A 27,844-nucleotide genomic window follows, 5' to 3' on the forward strand; every position below is an offset into this window, starting at 1 on the left:
AAGGGCAGACTATGAATTATGTACATGTGTATATATGTAGATGTCTGTGTGTGTATATATATAAGTATACGTTGAGATGTATAGGTATGTATGTGTGCGTGTGTGGACGTGTATGCATATATGTGTGTATGTGGGTGGGTTGGGCCATTCTTTCGTCTGTTTCCTTGTGCTACCTAGCTAACGCAGGAGACAGTGACAAAGTATAAAAAAAAGTTCATTGTAATTTAAGCTCCCAGTGTACAAAGTTTTAAAGCACTCCAGTTATTGCATGAATCACCACACTTGCCTATGACTAATGAATATATTGCATTGCTTCTTTTGTTGCTTCCATGTGATCATTGGTGTCTTCATACATGGACATCTGTTCACTAAGAAGCATATACTGATTGCAGGTTTGTTATTGTGAAGCACGTTCGTCGTGACCTGATAAGTGAGCTCCCTCTACCTCAGCGACTGAAAGACTACCTTTGCTCTCCACATTACTATTCAGAAAGAGTTGAGCAGTGCATGGCAGCAGCTGCTGCTGCTGCTTCTGATAATGAGGATAGTGCTTCCTCTGGAGCTGCAGGTGAAGGGAATGGTGTTCCTAGTCAGGTGCTTCACCCTTTACTAGGAGAGATAGAAGATAACCTTCCTGCTCCACCAACCCTCCTGCCAGGTTTTCCCGGTGTACCTCAGCCTGTGATGGATCGTGCCTCCCAGACCTCCCAGGCCACTTCCCCCAATCCACCACTGTCCAACCAGGACCACCCAGATCTCCACCCTCTTGACAGTATTCAGAACTCCAGTTTACAAGAGACTGATTCTAGCCACAACACAAGCAGTATGTTTCAGACCATACAAGATCCAGACCATCTCATCAGCAGTGTAGTACAGCCTTTCCCAGACCCCAGACACCATACAGTGACCCCCCCAGTCAGTGTTGATGAAGATTCCAGGACAGCCACCAATCACTCCCCTACTTGTTGCTCACCTGCACATGTGGAGTGTGATACTTACCCTGCATGCTCACAGGTGACCCAAACCAGCCAGGCTCATGCTGCCAGTGCCTCACCTGCCCTACAGGGTAATCTTGCCTTTGCCCACCAACACATGACTGATGCCAGTGGGCCCCTTTCACTCAATTCCTCAACGAGTGATGTGCAGGACAATACAAGTTTCCCTATTGATAGAACATTAACGTTTAATGACAGTGGTCACAATGATGCAGGTAGAATATTTACAAATGCAACAGTTTCTAGAGAATTTTTACGAATCAACCCTTGCAGGGGTCTGGACAATCATGTATTTGAAGACTTAGGAGGTGTATGAAATCATTTTATTCTGCAGAATAGCTTCTGAATATGGAGTGCTGTGAATCTAGTTTAAGGGTAGCTATTCCAGCTACCATGTTCCTCTGTCAGTTTTTTGTTTGTATATTTGCTGAACACAATATGTAAAAGTAAATTTATTTACTAATATATATTTATTATTGGTTGTTAGAGTTTCCTTAGTTTATATTTTTTTTGTGAAACAGCCAAAGACTTGAGAATTTATCCTCTGTAAAACTTTATTGTAATTATAACAGAAAAGTACATGCATTGAAACATCATGTAGAAAATTGATATCAGTGGGATTGGCCTAGTCAGAAGTATTAAAGTTTTTGTTATATTCTTTTATCTGTATAGTCCTCATTCGGGATTCAGAATTAAGTTCTATGGCTCCTTGTCACTGCCATCCCCCACCGTCTACATTATGTCCTATTAACATTATTCTAGCTACATTTAGATTGAATTTTAGAATTCTGCTCATTTTTTTTAAAGCAAGGTGTTATTTTATTTTCATTTATCTTTGTTACACTTGCAAGTGTAATTGGTAATGAAAGTTTACTTAATTTGTTAGTGCAAGCCTTTTTTTATCATAGGAGAGTGATATTTTTGGCTGACATTTTCTTCCCCTTTAATTATCCTTGCCAGTAGGCTAAGGATGATTTTTTTTCTAATGTATTCCAGACTACTTGAGCTTATAATGACCACTTCTTTGTATACTGTGCACTACCCTATGGAACTGATAAAGGAACAAACCATGTTGCCTGTAGCATCCATTTGTTTTAGTACAACATTTTTCAGTTGTATGTCCAGGCCAATTTTGCTGAATTCTGTATTTTCATTGTAACTGTGTTATTTACTAGAAATGAGTTACTGAAGTTCACAAACATTAAGATCCATTACAGTAGCATCAGTGTAAGCTGAAGTTTGTTAAAGTGTCAGTCAGCCAAAAGGGGTAACATTTCAGCTGTAGGACAGACTTTGATACTATCCACGTAAATTGTGAATATTTTCTTATTAAAGATAAATTATCAATTTAGAGTATAGTAAAAAAGAACTAGTTGACAAAATGAAATTTCAAAAATAATTTTGATGCTTAATACCTTGTTGCTCAAATTTGTCTTAATTTTGAAGCAAACATTGAAAAAGCAAAAGTTAATTACTAGTCTTAGCACCTGTTTTAAGTTCATGAAGTCATGGGTAAAAAAAAAAAAAAGTATACAGTTTGGCTAGTTTGGGAATGAATTTGATTAAAGGCCTTTAATCAAAGATGAAAAATGCTACCAATCTGCCTGTGTGCAGGACTCCCTGAGGTAGACTTTTTCATCTTCAGCTTGTAACTGATGGATTACTACGTTTCCCAAATTACTCATTTTTGAAATTCAGTACACAGTTAACATAGCCATATCTTCATGCCCATGTCTTCATTTTATTGTTTGTAGACTGTGAAAGTATCCTGTACATCAGTATTAAAAGTGGTTGTTTTAGATCATCAGGACTGTCAAATGTGTCCTGGATAATTGTGTACTCGACGAATCATAAACCATTATTAGACAATGAAAACACGATGCTCAAGTCTAGACCCTTGCTTCGGAGGTTATGAAGAATTCTGGCCCAACATCCGTAGGGAAAAGCAATTTGCTCAGGTTCCCCAGTGATTCATCTTTCCTTTAATTGCAGCTTGGAGAACAACTCTGTAACATTTAAGAGAATGCTCTGCTTCAGTGTTTAGATTCATAGCAATACCTGATGATAACTGCAGGAAATATTTTAAGTTATTGTCTGTCAGGGAATTTTTTTCCGTGCATGTGTAGTGCAACATTGCCTTATATTTGACATTAATTGAAATTAGTGTTCAAAACTCTTTAACAGTTTTAAAGCTGACTGTCTAAATTTCACTACCATTCACTTGGTTGAGGATTTGGTATTTGAGAATCTAACAGTGTACTAAACTATGTTTCAGATTTGTGATCCAAGTATAATCTAGAGAGCTAGACTATACATCTGCCTCTTCCACTTCATAAAAAATCCATGGTAGACCTATACCCCTTGTTGTTATGGCATATTTTACAGTATGCCTGAATGTCTAAGGGAACAATTTAGAGATCACATCTTGAGTAACAGCACAGTGATATTGCCCATAAGTTTATCATATCAGTCAGTAAAGTTGAAGAATTTGTACATGGTGGTTTAAAACAAGGGGTGTGCTGTTCCTCAAGAAGAGACCTCAAAATTTAATCCTCTACAACGTGTAAACATTGTGATACTGGATTTCTTAACACTTCTCTGCACCAGCCATTGCCTAAGTGACATAATGGTGAAGCAAAGGGGTCGGGGCTTAAAATGTTTTCCCACAGACACTTGATCATTGTTCATAGTGCATAATGCAGAATTACAATTTTATTGGTTTATGGAAATCCAAGGATGATTTTTACTGATTTTGATATAGTAAAATTAATCAGAGGTAAATGACTGTTGTTAGTATATGTTACAAATATGTATATGAGGCCTATACCTAGTTTTCAAGAGATCCTCTCTTGGCACCACAAGTGCTTTAAATCTGTTTATAATTGTGATCGTTGAACTGAAGAAGAATTAATTCTTTTTATATGCATTATTCAAGTGTATCTTTTGATAGTGAAATTAAGATTTGGCGTAATACAGTACAATGTCCTTATCTGCTTGGAAATGAAAAGTGAAACTCTGCAGAACATCAGGTTTACTGTAAATTTGAAAAATGAAGTTACTGGAAGATAAGAAGATCACATGTATTTTTTTACAATATATAAAACTGAATTTGATGAAGAGGGTGGCAGCAGGGGATGGGTATGTAAATCCTCCCCTTTTGTATTAACATTCTAAAAGGGTAACAGATGATGGAGTCAAATGAGGATATTTCTTCAAAGGCTTAGTCATCTTTTCCTGGCACAATCAAGCTGAGGCAGGAAAAGGCAAGTGGATGTTAAGAAACTTGAATTTTGAGGCTTTTTATGTATTGTCATTACAGATTGTTCAAAAATAGTGTGTATGTATGTATGTGTAAGAAGTGTGCTCAAAATTGAAGGTAATTGAATTTAGTGACAAGATTAACAAATTGATTTGCTCAAAGGTATACTTCCCAGCATGTAAATCTTCAGCAACAACTTTTAAAAGAGAGAGAGCATTATCTGTGGCAGTAATAAGGTTAGTGGGTCTTTAAACAAAAGCTGTCCACAAAAATGTGAGTGCCAGATTATTTATATTTTTAGCTTTGTAACTGGTTAGATAAGCACTCTGTAGGGTAAATGTGATCTTTCATTGTTTTCTTAGTACTTCTTTCAGTTGTGATCCTTATTCTGCAATATTTATAAAGAATTTACTCTTTACTGATACAAGCTAGTAATGAAAATTTACCAGATAATGCAGCTGTGGATGTTGTACTCTATATATTGATAACTGCATAAGCATCACCAGCACCAAGTTTTGGGGTAGCATGCTCATGCCCCGACCCCCCATCCTACATGCCTGTGTGTTAATCATGACCACATGCCATGTTTGACAGCAGGACCAACTTAAATATGAAGTCTTGTTTGGTATTGTTTAGATGATAGATGCAAACAGTGTGTTTTTAGAGTCCAGAGTGTCAGCCAGCCATTTTTATACTGTTGGTAGTATTTTTCCAAGTCTAATATTTCCTGTTTTGTGAACAGGCTAGACTTAGTGAAGTTGATACCAAGTCTTGGTTTGGCTGTTCTCTTCACATCTGTTGCAACTTTGTTCCTATATGGCATTCAAGTACAGCAGCCTGGTAGTTTGTTCATTTTGTTCATTAAACTGATATTGGAAGGTAAGTGCAGCTAACAATGACTGCACTTGTTTTAGATGAAAACTAAGTATGGACTAAAGTTGTGAAAACTGCTGGAAGGCTCAGCTTCTTCTGCTACAGCTCAAATTACTGCATACCTTGGTTATTTAGAAGATTGCATGTTAAGAGTGTTTCTCTGCTTAAATGCTGAGATACTCATCCCATAGTTACATGACAAATAGAACATGAGAGTTTTTGGTAAGGTGTGTTTTGGCATTTTTAGTATAAGAAAGTTAGGTTCAAGTGCTTATATGCCAGTTACAGTGTCACATTACTGTGCAAAGTATCCAGAAGTAAGTTCACACAACAGCATTGTCAGTGCTGATACTTTTTTTTTCGATGTTACCTCTGCTTCAGAACTGGAACGTGCAGTTTCAGACCCAAGTAAGTTTGGTGTACCAATTTCACACCTACAGTACTCCTGGTGTAATAACTCCCATGTGCTTGTCATTAATACCTGGTAGCTATTCTCAAAGTAGTCTAGAGTCCTTCCTTCCAAACCTTATACTGTCTACTTGTATCAGGGTAATGATCCCTTTCTAGGAACATTGTTCACATGCAGGCAGGAACTCATGTTATAAGAACTGCATTTGGTATCTGCATAGCTGTTACAAAAGGCCTACCCTCTTATCATTTTTAATGAATCTTCTGTACAAGGATGCAGAAGCTGCCGTTATTAATTGATGTCAAGGGATGTAGATAACTAGATTACAGTCACTGTAAGGTGAGCACCTGTACCATGTACCATGGAAGGCAAGCAGCCAGACTTACAGTAGCAGCAATAGGGACCCACACACTTCAAGGAGCCAGGTAGCCAAACTACAGTAACTGCGAGACGCACCTGCACTATCTACCAAGGCAACTAATCTTTTCTGTGACCATGGTATGTCATGGCACATGCTATGCTCAAAAGTTTAAAAGACTAGCAGTGGTGTGTGGCTGTCATATTCTTAATTGAATGGTAGTTTGTTTGGTATGACCCATTAACCTGAGCATATGAGCCATGCTAGCAGCTGTGACAGTCATCATGACCCAAGTGTGGCACTAACACTGAGACACGTTCTCTGCCCTGCTGTTGTTGTTGTTAACCTGTAAGAAGTCGTCCTGTGTCCAGCAAAGCTAGACACAACCCCCTCCAACACCTGCTCCAAGAGCAAAACTTTGTGTAACCCACCAAATACAGATATGATGCAGTTATATTGCCCTTTCTTTATCCTGAAACTTGTACATGACAAGAAGAATTAGAGAGGGTTGGGATCTATATTGTTTTGAGGGTGGGAAACCTGGTTAAGTCAATTGCTGTATTCTGATGAAAAGTTTCTGCTGGCAGATTAATGTGAAAAATTGCCAAAACCTGTCTGTTTTAGGAGAGTAAGTTAGAGGAGAATGTTTAAGAGATAATGCAAATGAAGGCAAGATTAATAAATTTAGCAAGGGAGAGACAGGTTCTTTGGAGCCGAGTTTGAATGGATAGGAAGTGAAGCATTTTAGATACCTAGGAGTGGACAGGGTAGTAGATAAAACCATGGGAACTGAATGATTAATTCATTAATAATGTTTTATTGAATGTAGACAGCCATTTGGCTGAAAATATGTATTCGAGGTATTACAGAGATTAGGGCAAGTTGGATATTTTCACATTGGATAAGCATGTGGGTGAGGTACATCCAAATAGCCAGGGTATACAATGCTTGAATAGTCAATATTATGTTCTACATGAGCTTGATATAACATTAAATGATGAAAAGTTACAGTAATACAGTAGCTGACACAGGGTGGGTGAAGTGGGGCTGAGGTCCTTGGTGCATTTTGTGGAGAGGTCATTGAACTGTCTGTTAGGGGCAAAGATGGTGTGGTAATCCTGACTGATTTTTATGGATAAGGGGTGGGCTCTAGATCATCTCTACCACATCCACCCTCTTCTGTACATTTTGAAGTGCATGAGGAAGGTTGCCGAGGAAGAATTTATAGGACACAAGAGAAGAGTTTGTTTATGAGACATGAATAGCATGTGTTAAAATGGTCTGGATATATGAAGGGAGAGGCTATCTAAAAGGGTATACATGTCAGGAATGGAGGGCACAAAGAGAAAGGGGAGACTAAAACGATGGAATGAAAGATGCTTTGACTGGGACCTGAACATGCTGGAGGATGCGAGCCATGCATGTGATAAAGCAAATTATGGCGATACGTTATTCAGGGGATGACATGCTGCCAATGGGTTGAATCAGGGCATATTAAGCAGGCAGGTAAACCAAGGCAAGGGGCTTGGCTGCAGACTGGGTGTTATGGTCATGGTGCATTATACATGATAGCTTGAGAGTTGATGCGAGTAAATAAGGCTGTTCTTTGCTTCTGTCAATAACTACCATTCAGGAAATGGCAAATAATTATAAAAGAATTTAGTGAATGTTCTGGTAGGGTTGTTAAAATGGTAACACTACGAGAGGGGCATGGAAACACGTTAAAAACAATGTACCCTCACCATGCATGGCCTATCCAATAAAGCAGAGCTGGAATGCTGGATTATGATCATGAAGAGGTAAAGTAAAGCAGGGTGAGTAATATGAAACAGGCTTGGAAGGAGTCCTAAGATGCTAGTGATAGTAGGCATCAGATGAAGCAGGGAGAACGTGGGAGATAAACTAAAACTGACTTGCTGATCTCTCCTGGCAGAGGTCATGTGCTGAGAGTCATGCTGCATATCGAAATACAAATCTTGAACTTCATCAGGGACGTTGAATACATATACTGAAGTAGAGAAAGAATTTCCCACAATGCTTCCTCTTCTACACACGATGTACCATCTCGTCCTACACCCTAGTCTAGGGCCTAGAGTGCCGTAGACTCAATTTCTCCCAAGACTAACAAGTATATGAAAAAATACCCACACAAGGCTTTGCGACCCCCAGGTTGGGAACCCCTGGCCTAGAGGAGCTGGTGTACGGTGAAGGCCAGGGTCAGTGGTGCCTGTAGATCCAGGATATCTAAAGGACCTGGTGAAATGTGAAGATCAGGACTAGTGGTGCCTGGAGATTTAGGATATCTAGAGGAGCTAGTGTAGGGTGAAGCCCAGGGTTAGTGGTGCCTGTAGATCCAGGTTATCTACAGGAAGGAGATGGTGTAACATGAATCTCAGGGTGCCTGTAGATCCAGGATATCTACAGGAGCTGGTGTAGGGTGAAGGTCAGGGCTAGTGGTGCATGTAGATCCAGGATATCTAGAGGAGCTGGTGTAGGGTGAAGCCCAGGGTTAGTTGTGCCTGTAGATCCAGGTTATCTACAGGAAGGAGCTGGTGTAAGATGAATCTCAGGGTGCCTGTAGAGCCAGGATATCTACAGGAGCTGGTGTAGGGTGAAGGCCAGGGCTAGTGGTGCCTGTAGATCCAGGATATCTAGAGGAGCTGATGTAGGGTGAAGCCCAGTGTTAGTGGTGCCTGTAGATCCAGGATATCAACAGGAAGGAGATGGTGTAAGATGAATCTCAGGGTTAGTGGTGCCTGTAGATCCAGGATATCTAGAGGAGCTTGTGTAGGATGAAGCCCAGGGCTGTTGGTGCCTGTAGATCCAGGATGTCTAAAGGAACCGGTGTAGGGTGAAGGCCAGGGTTAGTGGTGCCTGTAGATCAGGATATCTAGAGGAGCTGGTGTAGGATTTGATTATAAAATTTAGGTTTATAATACAAGCACTTGAGCTTCTAAGGCTATTCAGTGCTCTTAATACAGATTAGATGATTCTATCTCAGAAATTCATTTTAACTCAAAAACAAATGACCAATTCCAGTTTTGACAGACCAAGAAAGGAAGAACGAAAAGTATAGGAGGAAAAAACTAACCTACATGTGTTGGTGTGGGAGCTCAAGCTTGACCTTTGCAGCTCGGTTATACCTATGTAGCAGGAAAGGAAAATCCCTGCTGCCATGGCTCAAGTCATCACTGCTCTATACAAACTGCACCTCCACGTACATTGGGGAGAGAGAGTGAGCTGGTGAGGGGTGAAGGCAAGGTTAATGGTGCCTGTAGACCCAGGATATCTAGAGGAGCTGGTGTAGGGTGAAGGCCAGGGCTAGTGGTGCCTGTAGATCCAGGATATCTACAGGAGCTGGTGTAGGGTGAAGCCCAGGGTTAGTGGTGCCTGTAGATCCAGGATATCTACAGGAGCTGGTGTAGGGTGAAGGCCAGGGCTAGTGGTGCATGTAGATCCAGGATATCTACAGGAGCTGGTGTAGGATTTGATTATAAAATTTAGGTTTATAATACAAGCACTTGAGCTTCTAAGGCTATTCAGTGCTCTTAATACAGATTAGATGATTCTATCTCAGAAATTCATTTTAACTCAAAAACAAATGACCAATTCCAGTTTTGACAGACCAAGAAAGGAAGAACGAAAAGTATAGGAGGAAAAAACTAACCTACATGTGTTGGTGTGGGAGCTCAAGCTTGACCTTTGCAGCTCGGTTATACCTATGTAGCAGGAAAGGAAAATCCCTGCTGCCATGGCTCAAGTCATCACTGCTCTATACAAACTGCACCTCCACGTACATTGGGGAGAGAGAGTGAGCTGGTGAGGGGTGAAGGCAAGGTTAATGGTGCCTGTAGACCCAGGATATCTAGAGGAGCTGATGTAGGTGAAGCCCAGTGTTAGTGGTGCCTGTAGATCCAGGATATCTACAGGAGCTGGTGTAGGATTTGATTATAAAATTTAGGTTTATAATACAAGCACTTGAGCTTCTAAGGCTATTCAGTGCTCTTAATACAGATTAGATGATTCTATCTCAGAAATTCATTTTAACTCAAAAACAAATGACCAATTCCAGTTTTGACAGACCAAGAAAGGAAGAACGAAAAGTATAGGAGGAAAAAACTAACCTACATGTGTTGGTGTGGGAGCTCAAGCTTGACCTTTGCAGCTCGGTTATACCTATGTAGCAGGAAAGGAAAATCCCTGCTGCCATGGCTCAAGTCATCACTGCTCTATACAAACTGCACCTCCACGTACATTGGGGAGAGAGAGTGAGCTGGTGAGGGGTGAAGGCAAGGTTAATGGTGCCTGTAGACCCAGGATATCTAGAGGAGCTGGTGTAGGGTGAGGGCTAGGAGAAGTGGTGCCTGTAGATCCAGGTTATCTACAGGAAGGAGCTGGTGTAAGATGAATCTCAGGGTTAGTGGTGCCTGTAGATCCAGGATATCTAGAGGAGCTGATGTAGGGTGAAGCCCAGGGTTAGTGGTGCCTGTAGATCCAGATATCTAGAGGAGCTGATGTAGGGTGAAGCCCAGGGTTAGTGGTGCCTGTAGATCCAGGATATCTACAGGAGCTGGTGTAGGGTGAAGCCCAGGGTTAGTGGTGCCTGTAGATCCAGGTTATCTACAGGAAGGAGCTGGTGTAAGATGAATCTCAGGGTGCCTGTAGATCCAGGATATCTACAGGAGCTGGTGTAGGATTTGATTATAAAATTTAGGTTTATAATACAAGCACTTGAGCTTCTAAGGCTATTCAGTGCTCTTAATACAGATTAGATGATTCTATCTCAAAATTCATTTTAACTCAAAAACAAATGACCAATTCCAGTTTTGACAGACCAAGAAAGGAAGAACGAAAAGTATAGGAGGAAAAAACTAACCTACATGTGTTGGTGTGGGAGCTCAAGCTTGACCTTTGCAGCTCGGTTATACCTATGTAGCAGGGAAAGGAAAATCCCTGCTGCCATGGCTCAAGTCATCACTGCTCTATACAAACTGCACCTCCACGTACATTGGGGAGAGAGAGTGAGCTGGTGAGGGGTGAAGGCAAGGGTTAATGGTGCCTGTAGACCCAGGATATCTAGAGGAGCTGGTGTAGGGTGAGGGCCAGGGCTAGTGGTGTCTGTCGATCCAGGATATCTAGAGGAACTGGTGTAGCGTGAAGGTCTGGATATCTAGAGGAGCTGGTGTGGGTGAAGGCCAAGGTTAGTTGTGCCTGCAGATCTAGGATGTCTAGAGGAGCTGGGGTAGGGTGAAGGCCAGGGTTAGTGGTGCCTGCAGATGAAGGATGAGCTGGTGTAGGATTAAACTATGAAATTTAGGTTTATAATACAAGCACTTGAGCTTCTAAGGCTATTCAGTGCTCTTAATACAGATTAGATGATTCTATCTCAAAAATTCATTTTAACTCAAAAACAAATGACCAATTCCAGTTTTGACAGACCAAGAAGGAAGTACGAAAACTACAGGAGGTGAAAATTAGCCTATGTGTGATGGTGTGAGAGCTCAAGCTTGACCTTTGTAGCTTGGTTAAACCTATGTACCAGAGTAAGGAAAATCCTCGCTGCCATAGCTCAAGCCATCACAGCTCCACACAAACCCCACCACCACGTTAAGGTCTGTGTAGATTGGAGGGAGAGAGAGAAAGCTGGTGTAGGGTGAAGGCCACGGTTAGTGGTGCCTTTAGATCCAGGATGTCAACATGAACTGGTGTAGGGTGAGGGCTAGGAGAAGTGGTGCCTGTAGATCCAGGATATTTAGAGGAACTGGTGTAGGGTGAGGGCCAGGGGTAGTGGTGCCTCTAGAGCCAGGATATCTAGAGAAACTAGTGTATGACTCCGAGTGAACACAGAAAGGCCAAGTGCCTGTGTCAACACAAAGAGACCAATGGGCCAAATTTATGCAAGCAGTGGAAACGACTTTGTATGAAAAGAAGGAAAGTGGATTGCATACTAAACAAGGAGAAATGCATCTGCACTTAGACAAGGGAAGTAATGGATTTTGGACTTAGTGTTCGGAGAAGGGGAATTAATTTGATCTTAAGCCAAAGAAGGAAATAATCATTTATGTTAGAAGGAGAGGAATGGATCATATATCATGACAAGGACAGAAACTGCCTCTTTGTTAAGGCACAGAGGACAATGGCGTCTGTGTTAAGGGAAGGATGGAATGTACCCTGTGTTTGTTTATTGAAGGAGGAAAATGTAATACTCGTGGAGACTAGGATGGCAATGGAGGGAGGATAATTGACTGTGTAATGGTAAGGAGGACAGTTGGTTATTTTTATAAAAGTAGTGGAATGGACTATGTGTGAAGACAAGGACAAGACTGGACTGTGTGTTAAAGCAAATAAGAGAGTGGACTTCGTATGCAGATGAGGTCGGACATGGGCTTTGTCTCAGGACAAGGGGAATGAATTCCATGTTAAGATAAGGAAGGAAATAGTCTCTTTGTTTGGATATGGAGGGAAATGGACCCCATATTGGACAAGAGGGGAAAAGGTAGTTTATTGAGACACAGAAGAATTGAGACTGTGTTGAGAAAAGGCAGGGAATGGACAAGGTAGGGGCAATGATGGTGTGGTAATCCTGACTGATTTTTATGGATAAGGGGTGGGCCCTAGATCATCTCTACCACATCCACCCTCTTCTGTACATCCTGAAGTGCATGAGGAAGGTTGGCCGAGGAAGAATTTATTGGATACAAGAGAAGAGATTGTTTATGAGACATGAATAGCATGTGTTAAAATGGTCTGGATATATGAAGGGAGAGGCTATCTAAAAGGGTATACATGTCAGGAATGGAGGGCACAAAGAGAAAGGGGAGACTAAAACGATGGAATGAAAGATGCTTTGACTGGGACCTGAACATGCTGGAGGATGCGAGCCATGCATGTGATAAAGCAAATTATGGCGATACGTTATTCAGGGGATGACATGCTGCCAATGGGTTGAATCAGGGCATATTAAGCAGGCAGGTAAACCAAGGCAAGGGGCTTGGCTGCAGACTGGGTGTTATGGTCATGGTGCATTATACATGATAGCTTGAGAGTTGATGCAAGTAAATAAGGCTGTTCTTTGCTTCTGTCAATAACTACCATTCAGGAAATGGCAAATAATTATAAAAGAATTTAGTGAATGTTCTGGTAGGGTTGTTAAAATGGTAACACTACGAGAGGGCCATGGAAACACGTTAAAAACAATGTACCCTCACCATGCATGGCCTATCCAATAAAGCAGAGCTGGAATGCTGGATTATGATCATGAAGAGGTAAAGTAAAGCAGGTTGAGTAATATGAAACAGGCTTGGAAGGAGTCCTAAGATGCTAGTGATAGTAGGCATCAGATGAAGCAGGGAGAACGTGGGAGATAAACCAAAACTGTCTTGCTGATCTCTCCTGGCAGAGGTCATGTGCTGAAGAGTCATGCTGCATATCGAAATACTTATCTTGAACTTCATCAGGGACGTTGGATACATATACTGAAGCTGAGAAAGAATTTCCCACAATGCTTCCTCTTCTACACACGATGTACCATCTCGTCCTACACCCTAGTCTAGGGCCTAGAGTGCCGTAGACTCAATTTCTCCCAAGACTAACAAGTATATGAAAAAATACCCACTCAAGGCTTTGCGACCCCCAGGTTGGGAACCCCTGGCCTAGAGGAGCTGGTGTAGGGTGAAAGCCAGGGTCAGTGGTGCCTGTAGATCCAGGGTATCTAAAGGACCTGGTGAAATGTGAAGGTCAGGACTAGTGGTGCCTGGAGATTTAGGATATCTAGAGGAGCTAGTGTAGGGTGAAGCCCAGGGTTAGTGGTGCCTGTAGATCCAGGTTATCTAGAGGAAGGAGATGGTGTAAGATGAATCTCAGGGTGCCTGTAGAGCCAGGATATCTACAGGAGCTGGTGTAGGGTGAAGGCCAGGGTTAGTTGTGCCTGTAGATACAGGTTATCTACAGGAAGGAGCTGGTGTAAGATGAATCTCAGGGTGCCTGTAGAGCCAGGATATCTACAGGAGCTGGTGTAGGGTGAAGGCCAGGGCTAGTGGTGCCTGTAGATCCAGGATATCTAGAGGAGCTGATGTAGGGTGAAGCCCAGTGTTAGTGGTGCCTGTAGATCCAGGATATCAACAGGAAGGAGATGGTGTAAGATGAATCTCAGGGTTAGTGGTGCCTGTAGATCCAGGATATCTAGAGGAGCTGGTGTAGGGTGAAGGCCAGGGCTAGTGGTGCATGTAGATCCAGGATATCAACAGGAAGGAGATGGTGTAACATGAATCTCAGGGTGCCTGTAGATCCAGGATATCTACAGGAGCTGGTGTAGGGTGAGGGCTAGGAGAAGTGGTGCCTGTAGATCCAGGATATCTAGAGGAGCTGGTGTAGGGTGAAGGCCAGGGTCAGTGGTGCCTGTAGATCCAGATATCTAGAGGAGCTGATGTAGGGTGAAGCCCAGGGTTAGTGGTGCCTGTAGATCCAGGATATCTACAGGAGCTGGTGTAGGGTGAAGGCCAGGGCTAGTGGTGCCTGTAGATCAGGATATCTAGAGAAACTAGTGTATGACTCCGAGTGAACACAGAAAGGCCAAGTGCCTGTGTCAACACAAAGAGACCAATGGCCAAATTTATGCAAGCAGTGGAAAACGACTTTGTATGAAAAGAAGGAAAGTGGATTGCATACTAAACAAGGAGAAATGCATCTGCACTTAGACAAGGGTGAATAATGGATTTTGGACTTAGTGTTCGGAGAAGGGAATTAATTTGATCTTAAGCCAAAGAAGGAAATAATCATTTATGTTAGAAGGAGAGGAATGATCATATATCATGACAAGGACAGAAACTGCCTCTTTGTTAAGGCACAGAGGACAATGGCGTCTGTGTTAAGGGAAGGATGGAATGTACCCTGTGTTGTTTATTGAAGGAGGAAAATGTAATACTCGTGGAGACTAGGATGGCAATGGAGGGAGGATAATTGACTGTGTAATGGTAAGGAGGACAGTTGGTTATTTTTATAAAAGTAGTGGAATGGACTATGTGTGAAGACAAGGACAAGACTGGACTGTGTGTTAAAGCAAATAAGAGAGTGGACTTCGTATGCAGATGAGGTCGGACATGGGCTTTGTCTCAGGACAAGGGGAATGAATTCCATGTTAAGATAAGGAAGGAAATAGTCTCTTTGTTTGGATATGGAGGGAAATGGACCCCATATTGGACAAGAGGGGAAAAGGTAGTTTATTGAGACACAGAAGAATTGAGACTGTGTTGAGAAAAGGCAGGAATGGACAAGGTAGGGGCAATGATGGTGTGGTAATCCTGACTGATTTTTATGGATAAGGGTGGGCTCTAGATCATCTCTACCACATCCACCCTCTTCTGTACATCCTGAAGTGCATGAGGAAGGTTGCCGAGGAAGAATTTATAGGACACAAGAGAAGAGTTTGTTTATGAGACATGAATAGCATGTGTTAAAATGGTCTGGATATATGAAGGGAGAGGCTATCTAAAAGGGTATACATGTCAGGAATGGAGGGCACAAAGAGAAAGGGGAGACTAAAACGATGGAATGAAAGATGCTTTGACTGGGACCTGAACATGCTGGAGGATGCGAGCCATGCATGTGATAAAGCAAATTATGGCGATACGTTATTCAGGGATGACATGCTGCCAATGGGTTGAATCAGGGCATATTAAGCAGGCAGGTAAACCAAGGCAAGGGGCTTGGCTGCAGACTGGGTGTTATGGTCATGGTGCATTATACATGATAGCTTGAGAGTTGATGCGAGTAAATAAGGCTGTTCTTTGCTTCTGTCAATAACTACCATTCAGGAAATGGCAAATAATTATAAAAGAATTTAGTGAATGTTTCTGGTAGGGTTGTTAAAATGGTAACACTACGAGAGGGCATGGAAACACGTTAAAAACAATGTACCCTCACCATGCATGGCCTATCCAATAAAGCAGAGCTGGAATGCTGGATTATGATCATGAAGAGGTAAAGTAAAGCAGGGTGAGTAATATGAAACAGGCTTGGAAGGAGTCCTAAGATGCTAGTGATAGTAGGCATCAGATGAAGCAGGGAGAACGTGGGAGATAAACTAAAACTGACTTGCTGATCTCTCCTGCCAAAGGTCATGTGCTGAAGTCATGCTGCATATCGAAATACAAATCTTGAACTTCATCAGGGACGTTGAATACATATACTGAATTAGAGAAAGAATTTCCCACAATGCTTCCTCTTCTACACACGATGTACCATCTCGTCCTAACACCCTAGTCTAGGGCCTAGAGTGCCGTAGACTCAATTTCTCCCAAGACTAACAAGTATATGAAAAAATACCCACTCAAGGCTTTGCGACCCCCAGGTTGGGAACCCCTGGCCTAGAGGAGCTGGTGTAGGATTTGATTATAAAATTTAGGTTTATAATACAAGCACTTGAGCTTCTAAGGCTATTCAGTGCTCTTAATACAGATTAGATGATTCTATCTCAGAAAATTTATTTTCACTCAAACAAATAACCAATTCCAGTTTTGACAGACCAAGAAAGGAAGAACGAAAAGTATAGGAGGAAAAAACTAACCTACATGTGTTGGTGTGGGAGCTCAAGCTTGACCTTTGCAGCTCGGTTATACCTATGTAGCAGGGAAAGGAAAATCCCTGCTGCCATGGCTCAAGTCATCACTGCTCTATACAAACTGCACCTCCACGTACATTGGGGAGAGAGAGTGAGCTGGTGAGGGGTGAAGGCAAGGGTTAATGGTGCCTGTAGACCCAGGATATCTAGAGGAGCTGGTGTAGGGTGAGGGCCAGGGCTAGTGGTGTCTGTCGATCCAGGATATCTAGAGGAACTGGTGTAGCGTGAAGGTCTGGATATCTAGAGGAGCTGGTGTGGGTGAAGGCCAAGGTTAGTTGTGCCTGCAGATCTAGGATGTCTAGAGGAGCTGGGGTAGGGTGAAGGCCAGGGTTAGTGGTGCCTGCAGATGAAGGATGAGCTGGTGTAGGATTAAACTATGAAATTTAGGCTTATAATACAAGCACTTGAGCTTCTAAGGCTATTCAGTGCTCTTAATACAGATTAGATGATTCTATCTCAAAAATTCATTTTAACTCAAAAACAAATGACCAATTCCAGTTTTGACAGACCAAGAAGGAAGTACGAAAACTACAGGAGGTGAAAATTAGCCTATGTGTGATGGTGTGAGAGCTCAAGCTTGACCTTTGTAGCTTGGTTAAACCTATGTACCAGAGTAAGGAAAATCCTCGCTGCCATAGCTCAAGCCATCACAGCTCCACACAAACCCCACCACCACGTTAAGGTCTGTGTAGATTGGAGGGAGAGAGAGAAAGCTGGTGTAGGGTGAAGGCCACGGTTAGTGGTGCCTTTAGATCCAGGATGTCAACATGAACTGGTGTAGGGTGAGGGCTAGGAGAAGTGGTGCCTGTAGATCCAGGATATTTAGAGGAACTGGTGTAGGGTGAGGGCCAGGGGTAGTGGTGCCTCTAGAGCCAGGATATCTAGAGAAACTAGTGTATGACTCCGAGTGAACACAGAAAGGCCAAGTGCCTGTGTCAACACAAAGAGACCAATGGGCCAAATTTATGCAAGCAGTGGAAACGACTTTGTATGAAAAGAAGAAGGAAAGTGGATTGCATACTAAACAAGGAGAAATGCATCTGCACTTAGACAAGGGAAGTAATGGATTTTGGAATTAGTGTTCGGAGAAGGGGAATTAATTTGATCTTAAGCCAAAGAAGGAAATAATCATTTATGTTAGAAGGAGAGGAATGGATCATATATCATGACAAGGACAGAAACTGCCTCTTTGTTAAGGCACAGAGGACAATGGCGTCTGTGTTAAGGGAAGGATGGAATGTACCGTGTTTGTTTATTGAAGGAGGAAAATGTAATACTCGTGGAGACTAGGATGGCAATGGAGGGAGGATAATTGACTGTGTAATGGTAAGGAGGACAGTTGGTTATTTTTATAAAAGTAGTGGAATGGACTATGTGTGAAGACAAGGACAAGACTGGACTGTGTGTTAAAGCAAATAAGAGAGTGGACTTCGTATGCAGATGAGGTCGGACATGGGCTTTGTCTCAGGACAAGGGGAATGAATTCCATGTTAAGACAAGGAAGGAAATAGTCTCTTTGTTTGGATATGGAGGGAAATGGACCCCATATTGGACAAGAGGGGAAAAGGTAGTTTATTGAGACACAGAAGAATTGAGACTGTGTTGAGAAAAGGCAGGGAATGGACAAGGTAGGGGCAATGATGGTGTGGTAATCCTGACTGATTTTTATGGATAAGGGGGGGTGGGCCCTAGATCATCTCTACCACATCCACCCTCTTCTGTACATCCTGAAGTGCATGAGGAAGGTTGGCCGAGGAAGAATTTATTGGATACAAGAGAAGAGATTGTTTATGAGACATGAATAGCATGTGTTAAAATGGTCTGGATATATGAAGGGAGAGGCTATCTAAAAGGGTATACATGTCAGGAATGGAGGGCACAAAGAGAAAGGGGAGACTAAAACGATGGAATGAAAGATGCTTTGACTGGGACCTGAACATGCTGGAGGATGCGAGCCATGCATGTGATAAAGCAAATTATGGCGATACGTTATTCAGGGGATGACATGCTGCCAATGGGTTGAATCAGGGCATATTAAGCAGGCAGGTAAACCAAGGCAAGGGGCTTGGCTGCAGACTGGGTGTTATGGTCATGGTGCATTATACATGATAGCTTGAGAGTTGATGCGAGTAAATAAGGCTGTTCTTTGCTTCTGTCAATAACTACCATTCAGGAAATGGCAAATAATTATAAAAGAATTTAGTGAATGTTCTGGTAGGGTTGTTAAAATGGTAACACTACGAGAGGGCCATGGAAACACGTTAAAAACAATGTACCCTCACCATGCATGGCCTATCCAATAAAGCAGAGCTGGAATGCTGGATTATGATCATGAAGAGGTAAAGTAAAGCAGGTTGAGTAATATGAAACAGGCTTGGAAGGAGTCCTAAGATGCTAGTGATAGTAGGCATCAGATGAAGCAGGGAGAACGTGGGAGATAAACTAAAACTGACTTGCTGATCTCTCCTGGCAGAGGTCATGTGCTGAAGAGTCATGCTGCATATCGAAATACAAATCTTGAACTTCATCAGGGACGTTGGATACATATACTGAAGTAGAGAAAGAATTTCCCACAATGCTTCCTCTTCTACACACGATGTACCATCTCGTCCTACACCATAGTCTAGGGCCTAGAGTGCCGTAGACTCAATTTCTCCCAAGACTAAGAAGTATATAAAAAAATACCCACTCAAGGCTTTGCGTCCCCAGGTTGGGAACCCCTGGCCTATAGGAGCTGGTGTACGGTGAAGGCCAGGGTCAGTGGTGCCTGTAGATCCAGGATATCTAAAGGACCTGGTGAAATGTGAAGATCAGGACTAGTGGTGCCTGGAGATTTAGGATATCTAGAGGAGCTAGTGTAGGGTGAAGCCCAGGGTTAGTGGTGCCTGTAGATCCAGGTTATCTAGAGGAAGGAGATGGTGTAACATGAATCTCAGGTGCCTGTAGATCCAGGATATCTACAGGAGCTGGTGTAGGGTGAAGGTCAGGGCTAGTGGTGCATGTAGTGGTGCCTGTAGATCCAGGTTATCTAGAGGAAGGAGATGGTGTAAGATGAATCTCAGGGTGCCTGTAGAGCCAGGATATCTACAGGAGCTGGTGTAGGGTGAAGGCCAGGGTTAGTTGTGCCTGTAGATACAGGTTATCTACAGGAAGGAGCTGGTGTAAGATGAATCTCAGGGTGCCTGTAGAGCCAGGATATCTACAGGAGCTGGTGTAGGGTGAAGGCCAGGGCTAGTGGTGCCTGTAGATCCAGGATATCTAGAGGAGCTGATGTAGGGTGAAGCCCAGTGTTAGTGGTGCCTGTAGATCCAGGATATCAACAGGAAGGAGATGGTGTAAGATGAATCTCAGGGTTAGTGGTGCCTGTAGATCCAGGATATCTAGAGGAGCTTGTGTAGGATGAAGCCCAGGGCTGTTGGTGCCTGTAGATCCAGGATGTCTAAAGGAACCGGTGTAGGGTGAAGGCCAGAGTTAGTGGTACCAGTAGATGAAGGATGTTAAGAGGAGCTGGTGTAGGATTTGATTATAAAATTTAGGTTTATAATACAAGCCCTGTACCTTCTAAGGGTTTTCAGTGCTCTTAACACAGATTAGAATGTTTTATTTATTTATTTCACTTTGTCGCTGTCTCCCGCATTAGCGAGGTAGCGCAAGGAAACAGACGGAAGAATGGCCCAACCGACACACATACACATGTATATACATACACGTCCACACATGCAAATATACATACCTATACATCTCAACGTATACATATACACACACGGACATATACATATATATACACATGCACATAATTCATACTGTCTGCCTTTATTCATTCCCATCGCCACCTTGCCACACATGAAATAACAACCCCCTCCCCTCCTCATGTGCGAGGTAGCGCTAGGAAAATGACAATAAAGGCCCCATTTGTTCACACTCAGTCTCTAGCTGTCATGTAATAATGAACCGAAACCACAGCTCCATTTCCACATCCAGGTCCCACAGAACTTTCCATAGTTTACCCCAGACGCTTCACATGCCCTGGTTCAATCCATTGACAGCATGTCGACCCCAGTATACCACATCGTTCCAATTCACTCTATTTCTTGCACACCTTTCACCCTCCTGCATGTTCAGGCCCCGATCACTCAAAATCTTTTTCACTTCATCTTTCCACCTCCAATTTGGTTTCCCACTTCTCGTTCCCTCCACCTCTGACACATATATCCTCTTTGTCAATCTTTCCTCACTCATTCTCTCCATGTGACCAAACCATTTCAAAACACCCTCTTCTGCTCCCTCACCACACTCTTTTTATTATCACACATTTCTCTTACCCCATTATTACTTACTCGATCAAACCACCTCACACCACTTATTGTCCTCAAACATCTCATTTCCAGCACATCCACCCTCCTGCGCACAACTCTATCCATAGCCCACGCCTCGCAACCATACAACACTGTTGGAACCACTATTCCATCAAACATACCCATTTTTGCTTTCTGAGATAATGTTCTCGTCTTCCACACATTCTTCAAGGCTCCCAGAATTTTCGCCCCCTCCCCCACCCTATGATTCACTTCCACTTCCATGGTTCCATCTGCTGCCAAATCCACTCCCAGATATCTAAAACACTTCACTTCCTCCAGTTTTTCTCCATTCAAACTTACCTCTTAACTGACTTGGTCCTCAACCCTACTGTACCTAATAACCTTGCTCTTATTCATATTTACTCTCAACTTTCTTCTTTCACACACTTTACCAAACTCAGTCACCAGCTTCTGCAGTTTCTCACATGAATCAGCCACCAGCGCTGTATCATCAGCGAACAACAACTGACTCACTTCCCAACCTCTCTTATCCACAACAGACTGTATACTTGCCCCTCTTTCCAAAACTCTTGCATTCAACTCCCTAACAACCCCATCCACAAACAAATTAAACAACCATAGAGACATCACACACCCCTGCCGCAAACCTACATTCATTGAGAACCAATCACTTTCCTCTTCCTACACGTACACATGCCTTACATCCTCAATAAAAACTTTTCACTGCTTCTAACAACTTGCCTCCCACACCATATATTCCTAATACCTTCCACATAGCATCTCTGTCAACTCTTATCATATGCCTTCTCCAGATCCATAAATGCTACATGCAAATCCATTTGCTTTTCTAAGTATTTCTCACATACATTCTTGAAAGCAAACACCTGATCCACACATCCTCTACCACTTCTGAAACCACACTGTTCTTCCCCAACCTGATGCTCTGTACATGCCTTCATCCTCTCAATCAATACCCTCCCATATAATTTCCCAGGAATACTCAACAAACTTATACCTCTGTAATTTGAGCACTCACCTTTGTCCCCTTTGCCTTTGTACAATGGCACTATGCAAGCATTCCACTAATCCTCAGACACCTCATCATGAATCATACATACATTAAAAAACCTTACCAACCAGTCAACAATACAGTCACCCCCTTTTTTAATAAGTTCCACTGCAATACCATCCAAACCCGCTGCCTTGCCGGCTTTCATCTTCCGCAAAGCTTTTACTACCTCTTCTCTGTTTACCAAATAATTTTCCCAAACCCTCTCTGTGCACACCACCTCGACCAAAACACCCTATATCTGCCACTCTATCATCGAACACATTCAACAAACCATCATAATACTCACTCCATCTCCTTCTCACATCACCACTACTTGTAATCACCTCACCATTAGCCCCCTTCACTGAAGTTCCCATTTGTTCCCTTGTCTTACGCACTTTATTTCCCTCCTTCCAAAACATCTTTTTATTCTCCCTAAAATTTAATGATACTCTCTCACCTCAACTCTCATTAGCCCTCTTTTTCACTTCTTGCATCTTTCTCTTGACCTCCTACCTCTTTCTTTTATACATCTCCCACTCATTTGCATTTTTTCCCTGCAAAAATCATCCAAATGCCTCTCTCTTCTCTTTCACTGATAATCTTACTTCTTCATCCCACCACTCACTACCCTTTCTAATCTGCCCACCTCCCACACTTCTCATGCCACAAGCATCTTTTGCGCAAGCCATCAATGCTTCCCTGAATACATCCCATTCCTCCCCCACTCCCCTTACCTCCTTTGTTCTCACTTTTTTCCATTCTGTACTCAGTCTCTCCTGGTACTTCCTCACACAGGTCTCCTTCCCAAGCTCACTTACTCTCACCACTCTCTTCACCCCAACATTCTCTCTTCTTTTCTGAAAACCTCTACAAATCTCAGAAAATTTATTTTCACTCAAACAAATAACCAATTCCAGTTTTGACAGACCAAGAAAGGAAGAACGAAAAGTATAGGATGAAAAAACTAGCCTACATGTGTTGGTGTGGGAGCTCAAGCTTGACCTTTGCAGCTCGGTTATACCTATGTAGCAGGGAAAGGAAAATCCCTGCTGCCATGGCTCAAGTCATCACTGCTCTATACAAACTGCACCTCCACGTAGATTGGGGAGAGAGAGTGAGCTGGTGAGGAGTGAAGGCCAAGGTTAGTTGTGCCTGTAGATCTAGGATGTCTAGAGGAGCTGGGGTAGGGTGAAGGCCAGGGTTAGTGGTGCCTGCAGATGAAGGATGAGCTGGTGTAGGATTAAATTATGAAATTTAGGCTTATAATACAAGCACTTGAGCTTCTAAGGCTATTCAGTGCTCTTAATACAGATTAGATCATTCTATCTCAGAAATTCATTTTAACTCAAAAACAAATGACCAATTCCAGTTTTGACAGACCAAGAAGGAAGTACGAAAACTACAGGAGGTGAAAATTAGCCTATGTGTGATGGTGTGAGAGCTCAAGCTTGACCTTTGTAGCTTGGTTAAACCTATGTACCAGAGTAAGGAAAATCCTCGCTGCCATAGCTCAAGCCATCACAGCTCCACACAAACCCCACCACCACGTTAAGGTCTGTGTAGATTGGAGGGAGAGAGAGAAAGCTGGTGTAGGGTGAAGGCCACGGTTAGTGGTGCCTTTAGATCCAGGATGTCAACATGAACTGGTGTAGGGTGAGGGCTAGGAGAAGTGGTGCCTGTAGATCCAGGATATTTAGAGGAACTGGTGTAGGGTGAGGGCCAGGGGTAGTGGTGCCTCTAGAGCCAGGATATCTAGAGAAACTAGTGTATGACTCCGAGTGAACACAGAAAGGCCAAGTGCCTGTGTCAACACAAAGAGACCAATGGGCCAAATTTATGCAAGCAGTGGAAACGACTTTGTATGAAAAGAAGAAGGAAAGTGGATTGCATACTAAACAAGGAGAAATGCATCTGCACTTAGACATGGATTTTGGACTTAGTGTTCGGAGAAGGGGAATTAATTTGATCTTAAGGCAAAGAAGGAAATAATCATATATGTTAGGAGAGGAATGGATCATATATCATGACAAGGACAGAAACTGCCTCTTTCTTAAGGCACAGAGGACAATGGCGTCTCTGTTAAGGGAAGGATGGAATGTACCCCGTGTTTATTGAAGGAGGAAAATGTAATACGTGTGGAGACAAGGATGGCAATGGAGGGAGGACAATTGACTATGTGTAATGGTAAGGAGGACAGTTGGCTATTTTTATAAAAGTAGTGGAATGGACTATGTGTGAAGACAAGGACAAGACTGGACTGTGTGTTAAAGCAAATAAGAGAGTGGACTTCGTATGCAGATGAGGTCGGACATGGGCTTTGTCTTAGGACAAGGGGAATGAATTCCATGTTAAGACAAGGAAGGAAATAGTCTCTTTGTTTGGATATGGAGGGAAATGGACCCCATATTGGACAAGAGGGGAAAAGGTTGTTTATTGAGACACAGAAGAATTGAGACTGTGTTGAGAAAAGGCAGGGAATGGACAAGGTTGGAAATGGACCCTGTATGTGGAGGACAAGGTCGGAAATGGACCCTGTATTTGGAGGACAATGTCGGAAATGGACCCTGTATGTGGAGGACAAGGTTGGAAATGGACCCTGTATTACGAGGACAAGGTCGGAAATGGACCCTGTATGTGGAGGACAAGGTTGGAAATGGACCCTGTATTACGAGTATAAGGTTGGAAATGGACCCTGTATGTGGAGGACAAGGTCGGAAATGGACCCTGTATTTGGAGGACAAGGTTGGAAATGGACCCTGTATTACGAGGACAAGGTTGGAAATGGACCCTGTATTTGGAGGACAAGGTTGGAAATGGACCCTGTATTACGAGGACAAGGTTGGAAATGGACCCTGTATTTGGAGGACAAGGTTGGAAATGGACCCTGTATGTGGAGGACAAGGTTGGAAATGGACCATGTATTACGAGGACTAGGTTGGAAATGGACCCTGTATGTGGAGGACAAGGTTGGAAATGGACCCTGTATTACGAGGACAAGGTTGGAAATGGACCCTGTATTTGGAGGACAAGGTCGGAAATGGACCCTGTATTACGAGGACAAGGTTGGAAATGGACCCTGTATTTGGAGGAAAAGGTCGGAAATGGACCCTGTATTACGAGTATAAGGTTGGAAATGGACCCTGTATTTGGAGGACAAGGTTGGAAATGGACCCTGTATTACGAGGACAAGGTTGGAAATGGACCCTGTATTTGGAGGACAAGGTCGGAAATGGACCCTGTATTACGAGGACAAGGTTGGAAATGGACTTTGTGTTAAGACAAGGAGGGCATTGGACTTGTAAAAGGATTGGAATGAACTTTGTGTGAAGACAAGGAGAGACTGGGGCAGTATGTTGTGGATGGAAACTGAATTTTTGTGAAGACATGGTGAGAAATGGACTCTATTTCTATACAGTTAGAGAGCTGGAACTTGCATTTAAACAAGTAAGGAAATGGACTATGCTATGAAGTAGAGGGAAATCCATCATGTTTTAAGGAAGGGACCTGAATCCTTGTTACGAAAAGGAGGAAAATGTATAATGACCTGCAATAATGAGGGAAATTGCCCGTGTTAAGGTAAGCATGGAAATAGAGGGACTTAACTCTACCCTCATGTTGAGGAGAGAAGTGGAGCCTGCCTTACGAGGAGACAGGAAAGACATCCATCTTGAATACAAGACTGGGAAAAAAATTTTACAGAAAGACAAAGAGGGACATGGTCTCTCAGTTCAGACAAGGAGGAAAGATGGAGCTTACCTTTAAACAGAGAGGGAAATGGACTCTGAGATATGACAATTTGCCTTTAAACAGAGAAGGAAATGGACTCGTGAGATACAACAATGAAAGTACAGAATCTGCCTTGAGCCAAGAAGGGTAATAGGCTCTACCATAAGGCAAGGAGGGAAAATGATCCTTCGTTAAGGAGAGCATTTGACCCTATGTCAAGACAAGGAGTGAGAATCACTCTGTATCAGGATAAAGAAGGTAATATACTCCTTGTTATGAGGGGGAGAAGGTATCCTGTTTGACGACAATGAGGGAAATTTTCCATATGTTGAGACAAGGATGATAAAGGATCTTACCATTACGCATGGAGACACATGGACATTGCATTAGGGTAAGGACAGAAGTAACCTCAATTGTACTCACACTTGATGGCCGTTCTCTCCTTGGGAGATCAAAGTGGCTCACTTGCAACATGTCAGATGCTAACTCACTGACACACGTCCCGTCCTCAATCTATGGCTCACTTTGGCAGCTCAACCCGACACTCGTGGATGTGTACACACTGTCGATTACCTTCTGACACAAGGCAGCAGCTCACTCCTCCTCCAGGGACACATTCTGAAAAGTTATAACCTGGTCAGCCTTCATTCTGAATACGTCGCTCTGTTCTTGTCACTTAAACTGTTCAAAGACTGAGACAAAGTAGAACAAGTTCAAAGAGCATCTTAGCCTCTAAAATAGTACAGAGTCCAAAGAGACCCAATATAAGTATCAGATACTAAAGTATTTAAAGTGAGCACATTTCTTCATTTTTGACAAGTACTAGAAACAGAAGTGTGCAAAGAAAATGAAAGATATTTAAAAGTAACTTTAGCAGAAACATTTTTCTGCTGTAGAGTAGTACAACACCTCAATAAAATGCCTCATCTCGTAGTCAATGCATAGGTTATCAATAACTTCTGATCAACACTAGACAAATATTCCAGTCATAATGTTAGCGAAAGAAGTTGTTAGGCATTACCTACAGTTGAGCGAGTCATTGGGAGATGTACAGAAGAAAGCAGGAGGAGGTCAAGAGGAAGGTGCAGGGGCTGCAAAAGAGAAACGGAAATAAAAGATGGAATACGAAAATATAAGCATACGTCAGAGAGGGACATGGACTGCACCAAAACAAGTTTAGCTGCTGTTCTTGTTGGGGTTGTCGGCGTGGTGCAACTGCAAGAGAGGCATGGTAACACAAATAACAACAATGCTATATTGATTAACGTCCATAAAGTGGGATATCCCATGGACAATGATCTACTAGTGGTGCAGGATTATGAAGAGTTAGAGTAAGGTAGGTCGAACAGTACAAGGCGGGCTTGGCAGGGGTGCTGTGATGCTGGTGAGGGAGCAAGATGAAGCAGTTCACGTGAACGTAGAAGTACGTGGCAGCCGGGTCAACGTGGAGCTCCTGTAGGAGGAGGGAGGTGTGGCTCGGATCACAGCTCATGGAGTGTGCAGCGGCTGCTGACTAGTGCCTGGGCTGCAGGAGACTCCTGGAGAGGCGCTAGGGATGCAGGAATGCTGCGGGCGTGGCCACAGGTCCCTGGTTGTTACACCTGCTGCTCAGGCAGGGCGGAGGCGATGTCCCACCCGAGTCCTCTCGAAGGTGGACGTCGGAGATGAGGTGCCACAATGAAACCCCGCCAGGATGATGAGGCCTCAGGGGTCACACTGGGGCTTCTACTGGCGCCCACAGGGTGGCTTGGTTTTAGTTTCACACCGTCAGGGCTTCAGAGCGGTAAACTTGTTGTGTAGAGCGAGTTATATGTCAATGCGGCGATACCTGGGTATATGCGAGGTAGGAAGGTCAGGTCGTCAGCTCTGACCTCTCTCTATGATGGTGAACTTAGAGCGGCGGCTCTTATGGAATGTATTATCACGGAGGCATCTTCTGACATGGCAGTGCGTGGTGCCGTACGCTGGGCCACTAAACTCATCCTCTGAGGATCAATTAGGTCAGGTGAGGTCACCACCCGCTGTGACCTGCCACCACCAAGCCAGGGCGTCGTCAGTAAGATCACACTTTGTGGAGTAACAGTGGGTCGATATAAAGGAAAGAGACTCTGCATAATGACAGTAGGGGAAAAGGACTCTGCATTAAGACAAGGCAATGGGGTCTGCATTAGAACAAGGAGGAAAACAGACTGTGTGAAGACTGGTAAATCTAGACTGTATACGAAATTCAAAA

The 27,844-nt window shown here is 43.1% G+C and overlaps 1 protein-coding gene and 1 long non-coding RNA gene across 3 annotated transcripts in view; one reads left to right on the top strand and one right to left on the bottom strand.

Moving 5' to 3' along the window:
• The window catches only part of Socs16D (Suppressor of Cytokine Signaling at 16D), a 101,843-nt gene extending 95,493 nt beyond the window's left edge, over positions 1 to 6,350 (top strand). For both annotated transcript variants that reach the window (XM_071695798.1, XM_071695797.1), the window contains exon 7: positions 393 to 6,350. In XM_071695798.1, the coding sequence (XP_071551899.1) occupies positions 393 to 1,311 (919 nt within the window). In that variant the 3' untranslated portion in view covers positions 1,312 to 6,350. The remainder of the gene's footprint in view (positions 1 to 392) is intronic.
• On the bottom strand, positions 1,531 to 27,844 carry LOC139766847 (uncharacterized). Its single transcript, XR_011716957.1, has 2 exons — positions 26,035 to 27,844; positions 1,531 to 3,001 (listed from the first exon to the last, which is right to left on the bottom strand). It is a non-coding gene; the product is annotated as an uncharacterized lncRNA (long non-coding RNA).

Source organism: Panulirus ornatus, chromosome 58 (assembly GCF_036320965.1).
Source record: "Panulirus ornatus isolate Po-2019 chromosome 58, ASM3632096v1, whole genome shotgun sequence".
In the NCBI taxonomy this organism is placed as follows: Eukaryota; Metazoa; Arthropoda; class Malacostraca; order Decapoda; family Palinuridae; genus Panulirus; species Panulirus ornatus.